The following is a 12,900-nucleotide window of genomic DNA, read 5'->3' as shown; positions in this document are numbered from 1 at the left end:
AAAAAATAAAAATTAAAGAATCCTTGTGATTTTAAGAAAAATTTAAATTTTTTAAATTATGAAAACTGTCGTGTGCACCCTGTAGGTAAATGTGTGAATGGTTGTAGAAATAAGAAGAAGGGAAAAATAAAGTTGGCAACGCGTCGTTTGACATTTTTGAGAAAAAAAAATGAAAGTAAACAAAAACAAACACTAGGAAAATTATTTGAAACAGTAGATTGAATAGCTGAAAGGAATTGAAACAGTAGGAAGCCATTATGGGATCCGAGGTTTCTCGGACCCTAATGTGCAAAATGTCGGCCTTTTTTTTCTTTGAGATTCAACGAAGCAGCAAGTGGCAAGAGCGCACAATAAAAGTCGCCTAAGCATTTTTAAAGTCTTTATTTAAATCAAACAATATAATATAAGTTATATAAATTAAACACCAAAAAAAAAAGGTTATACAAATATTTCAACGCCACCTCTGCCGACTTCCAACGTGGGATCTTTCATTTGGGAACATCGGCTCCGCACTGCCAATCCTGGGGTGCGCAGGTATACCAAAGGTTTCGACCATAAAGATTTTTGACCCTGAACGACAAGACGGACTGACAGTACCTTTTAAATAATTAATAAAAAAAAAGGTAAATAATAAATAAAAAAATTTATATATATATAAAATAACAAGCTTACCATTGATTAGAATCGGACCAGACCGCTGGCCAAAAATTACCGCCAAGCGTGCGCGACGTTAGGGTTGAGCTCAGGCCTAGTTTTTTAGAAGAATTTGCGGCAGATTTGCACCCAGTAGCTCAGTATTTTTATACGTATATATATGTGAAAAGAAAAATAAATATATATAAATAATTATTTAAAAGATATTTAAAATTTTTGCAAACTGACCTGAATTACCCGGACCTGGACAGAATACGGACGACGGAAACCCCACTGCAACACCTGCCAACTCCATAGCCGTAGGACCTGTAGAAGAAAGAGGAGAAAATAAAGATAAAATACTTAAAAGCTAAAATATAAAGATACTTAAAAGCAAAAATCTAAAGATACTTAAAATCTGAAAAAAAAGGAAAATATACTTTAAAGCTAAAATCTGAAAATACTTAAAAGCTAAAAGATAAAAATACTTAAAAGCTGAAATCTAAAAATACTTAAAATTTAAAAATTTGATAAAACTAAAAGCTGAAAACAATTTGTCAAAAGCTAAATTCTTAAATCTATTTAAAACTAAAAACCTAAGATTTAAAATATACTGCTTTAAAACTAAGAGATTATATTGTGAAATCATACGACTAAAGCCTAAATCTACTTAAATCTAAAGCTTAGAATCTACCAAAAACTTAAAATTGGAAAACTAAAGAAAATTTGTTAATCTAAAAGCTAAATGTGTTAAACCAATAATTTTATATAAAATTTTTTTTTTGTAATAATAAATATCTCCCTTAAACTCATTTTTTTTGAATATTGTCCATTAAAAATTTTTGTAAAATTTAAATTTTGCCGTAAGCTAAGAAAAATTCTAATAATTAATAAAAAAAAATTATGTTTATAACGTTTTAAAGAAATTTTGAAAAGTTGTGTCATTAATATGATTTGGTAATTTGTTTGAAAAGCGGCGGTAAGTAGGGGAAGTGAATGTTTGCAGGGAAGATTTGGGGGACGTCAAGGAAGAGGACGTCATGGTGAGGTTGAATCCTCTAGTGGGAGGACAATAATGTGTATAGGTATGACCGCAGGGAGATGCAGGACTACTTTTGGCCCTTTTTTCAAATAATACCCCAAATGCTGGTATGAATTTTTGTGTTAGTGTGTGTTTATGGTCCAGATTGCCGGCAAGAACCACCCCATCCGGCGAGCTTTAGCCGCGCAATACGCGGGCATACCAGCGCCGCTAGCAATCTGGCCATTCTGTCCCTTTCTGTTTATTTTGTTTTCTGTTTGTCTTATTTTAAACAAACAGCTGACCACCACACCACTACAAAACAAAGTTTTATTCTTGTCAAAATTGGCTCCATTAAAGCAACATAAACTGCTTTGAATATAGTTAGAAATGTTGGATCTTACTATTTTTTAACCTTCTGGGACCGACGTGGATTTTTTGAAAGTTACTATTTCTGTTAATAGTTTAACGGTCTAGGTTGTAATTTATTATAATATTTTTTAACTTCAACACGACAATGCATGTTGAAAAATCTAATTTTTTGATTTTCTTATCTGTTCTGTCAAACTATCACGTCTGTCCCAGAGTTTTAATATAACTTACGCAATTTTCGATTTCAGAAAACCCTAGTTATCAAGGCCGTATGTAAGTTCATATTTCCGTAGTAAAACAAAAATTGCAAATCTTTCTTAAAAATAAATTTAAAAATTGTTGGTTTATTTACCATTTTAGAAGGTGTTTCTTATTTTATTTCAGAGAAGTACTACTAAGTTCTCAATTTCAAATTCTAAAGGTCTCAATTTCAAATAAGCAGAAAATATGGATAAACGTTTAAAAAATTTATTAAATACTATCACATTTTTAACAAAATTGGTAAAATTATTATGGGTATTTTTGCTAATATTTAGTGTTTTAAATAATTTTCCGTAATGAAATGTTGGCACCACTGTGTTTTTATATGTGAAAACTTTTTTTTCGTGTACATTTTATCAGCTGTTGGTTGCAGACACTTAAAACTGTTTCCTCTGCGACGACAACGTTACGGCAAAGCTAACAACTTACACAAGTTTCCATAAGCCAAAAAACAATTTTGAGCTGATACGTCACGGAACGCAACGTACACACTAATGGAGCTTTATCGTATTTAGTAATTTCGTTTTACATTTAAAAACTGTATTAAAGAGCTATTAAGTTGGAAGTGATACTACTTAGAACATAAATTAATTTCGTTATTTTGTTTTCAAACTCTAATGGAAAAAGAAAAAACGTTAAGACGTAATGCTTGCATTATTGTCTTGGGTGATATTGGACGAAGTCCACGAATGCAGTATCATGCAGCAAGTTTATTAGAGGAAAACTACAATGTTGATTTCATTGGATATAATGAAACAAAACCCTTGGAAGTATTATCAACAGCTGAACCAAAATGCAAAATACATAAACTGACACCGGTTCCAGCTATAAATCTAACTCCCATATTAAAGTTAATATTTAAAACAATTTGGCAGACTTTAAGTCTAATGATTGCACTAGTTGCGATACGGAGACCAAATTTTCTGCTTGTCCAAAATCCTCCAGGAATACCAACTTTAGTTGTTAGTTATTTGTATTGTGCAGTGACGCGTACTCGATTGATTATTGATTGGCATAATTACACGTACACAATATTAGGTCTTGGTATACGAGGCGGGGAAACGAGTAAAATTTGTCGTTTAGCAAAATGGATTGAAAAATGGTGTGGAAGAAAAGCTAATGCCAATTTTTGCGTTACCACAGCTATGAAGGAGGATTTAACCTATAACTGGAATATAAGGTGAGCATTACTTCTAGACCTTTTACAATAAGATAATCAGTCTTGTCCTCAATAAAAATTTCCGGAGAATGTATTTCCCATTATGTATGTATAGGAGTAGGGAATGTTTTAAGAATAAATCTTAATTTTATTTCTTTTTTTAGAAATATTGTGGTGTTATATGATAGGCCTCCATCTCAGTTCCATCCAATTGATTTGACGGCAAAACACAATTTATTTATGAAACTTTCTAAGGATTACCCACAATTTCTGCCAAAGTCTTATGATAATCTAAAGCAGTCCGGAATATTAGAAGAAACTGCATTGACCCAAAAATTAAGCAATGGTATAGTAGTTGATAAACCTGAGAGAATGGGCATATTAGTTTCTTCCACTAGTTGGACTCCAGATGAAGATTTTGGACTATTGTTAAAAGCTTTGCAAGGTAATACCTATAATTGTGTTAAAAATATGAACTTAAATTACTAATTTGTATACAAAATTTTTGGTCTTATATTTATTATTCGTACAGCTTATGAGAAAGAAGCTTCAAATAATCCTGAAAAATTTCCCTTTTTAATGTGCATTATAACGGGTAAAGGACCCCAAAAGGAGGAATATCAAAGGCAAATTAAAAAACTCAAATTTACTAAAGTTGGTATAATTACTCCCTGGCTTGAAACGGAGGATTATCCCGTAATATTAGCTGCCGCAGATTTAGGCGTTTGTCTACATTGGAGTTCAAGCGGTTTGGATTTACCCATGAAAATTGTAGATATGTTTGGTTGCGGTCTGCCAGTATGCGCATACAATTTCAAATGCCTTAATGAGTTAGTTCGTCCGGGACAGAATGGTTTCATTTTTGAAAGTCATCAGCAACTCGCTCAGCAACTCATATTTTGGTTTGAAAATTTTCCCAATAATCAAAGCCTGTTGGAATCAAAAGAATTATTTCGAAAAAATTTGAAAAAATTTCAGTCCCTGAGATGGCACGAAAACTGGAAATCTAATGCGTTGCCGGTATTTAATACATTTGTATGAAATAAAATTATATTTAAGCACTGATCTTTTTTTATTTTAAGATTTCTTTGCATTTTATAATATTTGAAATTATACATTAGACCGACTCAATCTATTTAGAAAGCCAAATCATGTTTTTGTTTCAATATGGGGTATCATTTGAAAGGGTTTTAAAAGCTGAGCAAAGTACTGTTAAGGGTAAAATTGAGCATGTTAAAGTGTGATATTACTTTCCTGTTAAATGCTCAGGAAACAATGTACAATTCATGGAATAATAAATAAGATGAATAAATACGAATGATCTGCTCATAATGTTATATCGCAATTTGTCAGAAAGAATTTTCTGATTACTTAGATATTCCAACATGACATTGGCAATATTAATAACACTAAATCTTAAGATAAATCATAAAATAAGAAATAAATCAATCGAAAAGCCATGGAGTCTTTAAGAAAGTTATCAAAAATACCAATACAAAGATATTTATTATATTTTTAACCAATTATCGGATTCCAATATGTTTTTATATGGCCTATACCCAATATATTTATACCCACCTTAAAGTACACCAATCGGATAAGAATCATTTTCTGAGTCTATTTATGACAGTCCGTCCATGTAAACCTTGTAATCAAACAGGTTACAATTTTGAAGATAGTTTAATGAAATTTGGCACATGATCTTCTATGGTACCGGAGACGAAACCTATTACAAAAATTAACTAACATTAATCCATTATTTCACCTAGCCCCAATACAACTGAACACACCGAATAGAGCTTTTAAGTTCATAATCATGTTAAATATACTCCTATCTCGACAAAAAACTATAAAACCCAGTTCTGTATTAGCCTTAAGAACCCTCATGAGTTTTATAATTAAAAGACATCATTTGACTTAGCCCCTATAAAAAGCCCCCTTTGACTTAAATGTCCACAATATTATTTTACTGACTTAATGACTTAAGTACATAAATCTGAGGCAACAAACAAAAATTGGTATACCAACAAAAAATGGAAGATTGTGTGTATTCTGTATTACAATCATAACTTCATTTTAAAAGTTGTAAGTTATTAGTGATTAGTGAATGCAAAATAGTACTGATTGTTAAAATAAAATCTAGACTTCAAGTTTGTATGAATTAGTAACATTTCGTTTCTCACAGGTCAATATATATCTAAAACAGAGAACAAACTATACAAAGTATTTTAACATCAGATCTGTTCTTTAAGATATCAATAATATAATTTTTCGACTCTATAATGAGTAGCAGGTCGAGAAACATGAAATTAAGTATGTGGAGCCTGGCTTAAGTTAGAAACCATAAACATAAATTTTTGGTACTTTTTCGTTTTTCAAAAGGTACTTTTTGAATTTTCTATAATATTGAACCTGGAAACATGAAGTTAAGTATGTATATAAAGTAGGATTAAGCAGAAAACTCATAAAAGTAAAATTTTTGGTACTTTTTTGTTTTTGAAAGGTTACTTTTGGAATTTTCCCTAATATTGAACCTAAAAATATTAAATTAAGTATGTAGAGTCTGAATACTTTTCGTTTTTCAAAAGGTACTATTTTAATATTCTATAATATAGAACCTTGGAACATGAGCCCGAAGTAAGTAATGTAAAAGATGACTTTTTGGTACCAACTATTTTTTTAGGGATGAAGGCTATATAAGATTCGATACAGCCGAATATAAAACTCTTACTTGTTATAATAACATATTATTAAAAAATTTTTAAAAATATTTTAGTAACTTTTACAATATTTATTTGGAATTTAATAAACACTTACCCTTTGTTGTTTTTTTATTATTTTTATTTTTCAAGTATATAGAAAGCGATGCTGTAACCTTTTGAAAACTTCTTGACAGTTTTAAATCATTCTTCTTTAATGCAAGTAACTTGTTTATACTACACTGCTTTAAATCACCATATTTATGCAAACTATTTTTATAATTTTGAAGTTTTTTTGTTTTACAAAGTCATTACAAATAACCCATTTGAAGTACATAAAGGTTTGGTGAAAAGCCAGTGAAGTTATATAAGCGTGTCATTAAGAGGGAGTGTTTTATTTTTGACATCCAAATATCACATTTTTACCACTTCTAAAACTGAGATTAAATGTAGTTCAGAGTTGCCAAAAATGAACAACATCCCTCCAATAATACGCTAATGTAAAATTCATAGGCTTTTCACTCGAAATTGAAGCACTCCGGGTTACTAGTTGTGATGGAAATACTACATCTTTATCCACACTTTTCTTGCTGGGACGTTACTAAGTTTGTAATGGCAAGACCGTAAACATAATTCTCTTTAAACGATTTTCATTAGCCAATTGTGCTTCATTTTCTTCTTTCATAAAGACGTTTATTGTGTCTATAGCGTCTTTACAAATATCAAAACAATGGCCCTTATTCTGCATTTCAATTCGAATCGAAATTTTCTCCTTTTGCCAACTTTGGTATTCTACATTTCGATTCGACTCTTCGTCACATAAACAACAACTTACAAAAAACTTAGGTTCGATCGTAACGCAGAATACACACATTCGTAAAGCATTGAAACGTTTTCTTACGATTCAGTTTTTTGTTGGAATACCTTTAATCGACTGAAAACATTTGCCATAGTTAAATATTAGAACTTGTTCTAGAACGAGTGAAAACAGAACGACTTTGGATTCTTAAACAACAGCCTTAGAACTAGTAGTGTCGCCATTACTTCTGGAACCCGTTCTTTAGAATATTGTCGTGGTTCTTAAATACTTCTAAATAGTTTTTAAGGAACTAGTTCTTTGAAACTAGTTACACATTGCTACTACACTATTTCAATGGAACGCATACTAGTTCCGAAACAACTTCTTGGAATCAATTGAAAAAATGTCAAAAAATAAAAAATTTATACAAATTTTTAAAACACGTTCAAATGTATATTTTTGCATTCCACTGAACTACAAGATATTAAAGAGCTCACTAATTCAATGGTACCGAGAGAAGGGAAAGTTAGCTGCTTGTAATGTATATCCTTACAGAAAATATTTTAAAAGATTAGAGGTGCGGATGAATTATATTAAATTTTACGTATGATATGTATATGCATGTAAGTTTTGTAAATAATATTGGTACAATAGTTAAAATTCCTCAACAGTTTCTGAAAATGACTCCTTGTCATAATAATTTCCAACAAAAACGCTTAATAGGAAATATTTGTTTTCACGTTCTCTAAAGCTTCCCTAGAACTAGTTCCGAGGTTGACAAAATAAAACAAAAATCATTGATTAAATAACTAGTTCCAAAAGCGTTTCAAAGAATGAGTGTCGGATCATAACGTTTCCATAGAACAAGTTCCGAAGGTGACAATTTCGAACAAAAATCATTGGTCTCAACGCCATGCTAAGATCATATGTTCTAGAACTAGTTGTAGAACTAATATAATTTTTCCTGGGTAATTTTTAAAATAAAATTTGTATCCGAGATACTTCTTGTATTTCCCTATTTAAACATTAGTACACTTTAGTTTTTTGTATGAATATATTTTTTTTATTATTTTAAACGTTTTAAAATACGTTATTTTTCCTCCACTTAATTAATAATTGTTGTTTATTTATGTTTATGTATACTAATCATAAAATATAATAAATATTATGCAAATTCTGTTAATGCTACATTTACATACAATTAATAAATATCCACTTTTTTCTTTATTGTTTGTAAAATATATTATTTTTTTTTTTACTAAAATAAAAATCTTTATTTTAATAATAAATATGTATAAGAAATTATATAAAAACATTAAAAAAAAAAACATTTATATGTTGCATATGAAACTATTTTGTGATTTAAATACTAGAGAACAAATGTATAAATTAATTATATGTAAAAAATAAAAATAAAAACAAATGCTAATTTGTAATTTATACGTTAGAATAAACTCGTGTGTTATTGATTCATTTATTGTACTACTCATTAAATTTGTTATTCATCTGCTTAGTTTATTTAATTAATTGTCAATTTTAAATAAATTTAATTATAAATATGTAAGTTAATTATAGCAATTCATAAGATTATACGAATTTATTCATTTATATGCAATTCATAAACAAACTAAATATTTATTAGTTTTCTAAGTTTAAAAAGTAAAAAAAAAAGAAAATAATTAATTTCTATGTGTAGTAAAGGATGTTATTTTAATATCTATTAAAAAAAAATCACACTTATAGTTTATGGATTTTGATTTGAGTTTCGTTTAATAATTTTTGTTTTAAAAAATTAGCAAAAATATTGTTTAAAAAATAACGGATATAATTATTTTATTTTATAAAGGTTTAATGGAAGTTTGTGTTATTTTTTATTTAACAATTAATAATTATTGTAACTAAAACACATACATATGTCGATAGGCAAAAAAATATATTGTGAAATATTGATAAACAAAAAACTACATAAAAATTAATACATTACAGCTATTTATTAAAACTAATATCATATTAGTTTTTCTAAAATGGATAATTTCAAAAATATTTTGAATTTTGGAATGTATTTGTTTTATTTAGATGTGTGTGTGTTTAATACATACAGCATACCTACATGCATAAACATGTTATTCAAAAACTGCCCGATCACTGCAGCTTCTTACTGACAAAGGTACTATAGGATATTATTACAATAGAAATATTATAGTTTTTACTAAAATTAATCCAGAAGAAATGGTCGCATTCGTTTGTCTTCATCCCTCATGTACTGTTCAGATAAGTTGAAAATCTCATGACCAAATCTTTGTCATAGAATCATGCTATAAAACTTAATCTCCGTTTTCTGAACATAAAGAAGGAACTATTTATCTTTATCTAGATATCTCAGATATCAGTAATATTAATAAGATAGAAGTATGAAATCAGCACATGAACCCCGCCTTTGAAACGATTAACCAAAAAACAATGTAGTTTAAAACCGATTTATAACTACCCAGCAACAAGAAAATAACTTTCAAAGAAACGAAAAAGAAGTAGAATTTACACCATGGAAGTACTAAAAAAGACCTGAAGAAGTGACGATTTTAATACAGGCTTGTAAAAGAAGGTATGTTCTTTATATTTTATTCCAAATTCACTACATCTGAAATCATTATTAGGAAGTAATTTGTATGTTTTTTGTTGTTAGGAAGTAGTTAGGAAGTCAAAACTACATCTAATCTTAGTTTAAGAATCAGTTAAAATCCAATATTTGCATGTCAAAAATTATATACATTTTCTTAATGACATTCTTATGAAAATTTCACTGGTTTTTCACCAAAACTTAATGTATGTTATTTGTAATGACTTTTCCATACTTCTTCCCTTACTTTCAACTTTGTTTTCATTTGTAAGGAAAAATTTGGTTTATAAAAGTGAATTATATGTAATCGTATTTTTAGATTTGATTAAGATGTAGTTTAAAACCAATGCATAACTAACTACCCAGCAAAAAAAAGAACTTACAAAGATGCGAAAAGGAAGTAGAATTTACTGCATGGAAGTACTGAAAAAGACCTGAAGAAGTCATTCTTAGGAAAAAATATACCATAAATATTTTTAAAGTTATTAGGAAGTTAAATTGTAGAATTGTATAATACAACTAATTTGACTTAAATAAATAAATTACACGCATTATCAATCAACTCCAAAATAAAGTGGGTTTAATTCAAAAAATTTCAGTACCAAAAATATACCTTATTATAGTTTCTTTGGAAGTCAATAAACATCACTTCCACAGAAGGTAAACAAATTTACTTAGTGCTAATTTTGAAATGGCGATAAATTTTATTCTTTTGTAAGTACTTCGTTTTATTTTTGCTGGGTACATATGTATATTAGGGTTATAACTTTTATAAAACCTTTAAAATTTCAAATCGGTTCTACCCATTCCGCATAGAGTATATAAAAGTACACTTCTTCCCGAACGTTAAAAAAAGTTTCGCGGCAAATGCTCTCAAAGTTTTCAATATTTACCAGAACAAAATTAAAAAATTTTTAATACAAAATTGGAATTTTTCGATATAAACAAGTGCCACTGTTTGACCCACAACATTTATACTTTGAAAAAGCTAGGATATGGTCTGCTGTTAATCCCTCTTCCAATTTTTTTATCCAAAATTGTAGAATATTATATTAAAAATTTATTTAAATTTGTTTGTAATTGGTTTTAGAAAATCGATTTGCCGCGAAAGGTTTTTGCATCAAAATAACTCAAGAAACTGGTTTTCATTGTTAGGACACTTCACGTTATGATAGGGCCTAATTTTGGTTATAACCCTACATATACACATATATATATATTTGTATGTATGTATTCACTGATGTGTGAATTTTTTAATATTACAAATTAAATAACTATGATTACCTATAAACTAAAGTTAAACATTGCCATTTTTGATAAAATAATGTTTTAAATTTATACTAAAATGTTAATTTAATAAAAAGTTTATAGATATATATGAATATAAGTTATACAGATTCATGATTCGGAATTGCTATCCGAATATACATGTACATTACTTAATTGAAACAGGTTCATTATAATTGTGATTTCACAACAACTGTCGATAACACTTTTGACAGATTTTCATCCTAACAATATAAAATAAAAATAATACAAAATATTTCCCAACTCTTCTTGTTGGCTTGACATCAAATTTGACATTGTTTGATCAGTAAAAGTATAAAAGTATAAAACTTTGAAGTCCTTTTAAAAGCAGACAGGTTCACGAAATTAAAAACTAAAAAAATAAAGTTTTTTTCCTTTAAATTTATAGAATCTGACGTATATCATCCGGTCCTTCTTTAACGATTATTTCTTTCTTTGTCGGAGGGTGTAATAGGTCAGTTAAAAACATTTTCGAATTATACGCCATTTTTTCATATTAAAAACAAAAGAATATAGTCAGACATGGCCCTAGTCCAATGAGTATGTTAAAAATGTGAATTTATTTTTGTTTTTTTTAGCTTAGTAGTACGGATAATGAGAGCTAGGGTCAAATGATGGTTAATCATTACGAAAATCGACAGTATAAAACAAAATTTTGCCGATTTTAATAGAGATAACATATCCCAGCAAAAAAAGTGTGAAAAAAGATGTAGGGTTTTCATTACAACTAGTAACCCGAAGGTTTTCAGGTGAAAAACCTATGAATTTTACATTAGCGTTTCATTGTAGAGATGTTGTTAATTTTTGACATCATTTAACTGCAATAAAAATTCTACATTTGAATGTCAATGGCATCCCAAATTTGATGTATCTTAATCACATCTAAAAATGCGATCATATATTTTTCACTTTTATAAACCAAATATTTCCTTACAAATGAAAACTCAGTTAAAAGTGAGGAAAGAGATGTAGAAAAGTCACTACAAATGACATTCGAATATGTACATCAAACTTTGGTGAAAACCCAATGAAATTAACATAAGGATGTCATTGAACGAATTCGGTTTATTTTTAATATCCAAATACCGGATGTTTATTGCATCTATGAATAAGATTAGATGTAGTTCATAGTTGTCAAAAATGAACAACATCCCTTCAATGACACGCTAATGTAAAATTCATAGATTTTTCACCAAAATTGGAAGTACTTCAAATATGTTATTTGTGGTGAAAATTCTACTTCTTTTTCCTCACATTTTTGCTGGGATATTATGTTGAAAATTACGACTTGTAGCGTGCGATCAAGGTTAACATGGATACACAAACGGACGGACATAGTCAAATATCGATTGGTATACTTTATGATATTTTAACATCCAATTTTCGAATGTTACAAACATCAGCACAAACGCATAATATATATTATGAGATGTGTGTATTGTTTTACAAACTCTATAATAAAAAAAAACGTTTAAAAATTTAGAAAAACTAATTTATTGCCAAAAAGATAATGTTTAATTTATACAAAAATATTTTTTTAATAAATATTAAACATAAATCCGTTCTATAATCAAATGATTTATAGATCATACAAACTAGTTTAAAGGATATTTAAACGTTAGTGTTTTTTTTAATATATAACTTAATAGTTTGATTAATTAGAATGAAATAATAATATGTAAACAAAACAAAAGACACATTATTATTTAAAGTTGTTGTTTTTTTATCAAAAATGGCAACAATTTTGTTATAATAAAAAAATAATAATGAAATTTTAAAACAAATCTCAAATTAATATAATAATTTAAATATCTTAAATTTGTAATTAAATGAAAAAATACAGTAGTACAAAACTTACACTAACTAGTGAGACAAATATGAGAGCATGAGAAAAATATGATATTATAATAATATTTTAAAAGTTAATGTTAAAGCCCTTAAATGTTATATGTTTCTTTTGATGAAATTTAACAGGAAATATAATTTTTTAATTTGAAATTATTCGAAGGGCACTTTTCTTTTTGTTGTTGG

The 12,900-nt window shown here is 28.2% G+C and overlaps 1 protein-coding gene and 1 long non-coding RNA gene across 2 annotated transcripts; one reads left to right on the top strand and one right to left on the bottom strand.

Annotated features, from left to right (window-relative positions):
* Positions 1 to 366: 366 nt before the first annotated feature.
* Positions 367 to 1,065, bottom strand: LOC124419515. Its single transcript, XR_006940660.1, has 2 exons — positions 673 to 1,065; positions 367 to 597 (listed from the first exon to the last, which is right to left on the bottom strand). It is a non-coding gene; the product is annotated as an uncharacterized LOC124419515 (long non-coding RNA).
* A 1,013-nt stretch (positions 1,066 to 2,078) lies between these two features.
* Positions 2,079 to 4,595, top strand: LOC111687151 (chitobiosyldiphosphodolichol beta-mannosyltransferase-like). Its single transcript, XM_046949317.1, has 4 exons — positions 2,079 to 2,299; positions 2,411 to 3,467; positions 3,611 to 3,891; positions 3,979 to 4,595. The coding sequence occupies exons 2-4, from the start codon at positions 2,905 to 2,907 to the stop codon at positions 4,485 to 4,487; spliced, it is 1,353 nt and encodes a 450-aa protein (XP_046805273.1). The 5' UTR covers positions 2,079 to 2,299; positions 2,411 to 2,904; the 3' UTR covers positions 4,488 to 4,595.
* Positions 4,596 to 12,900: the final 8,305 nt, after the last annotated feature.

The sequence above is a fragment of the Lucilia cuprina genome, chromosome 4 (genome assembly GCF_022045245.1).
Source record: "Lucilia cuprina isolate Lc7/37 chromosome 4, ASM2204524v1, whole genome shotgun sequence".
NCBI classification, from domain to species: Eukaryota; Metazoa; Arthropoda; class Insecta; order Diptera; family Calliphoridae; genus Lucilia; species Lucilia cuprina.
Note: the sequence above shows the minus strand (reverse complement) of the source record. Positions and strands in the feature narration are given on the sequence as shown.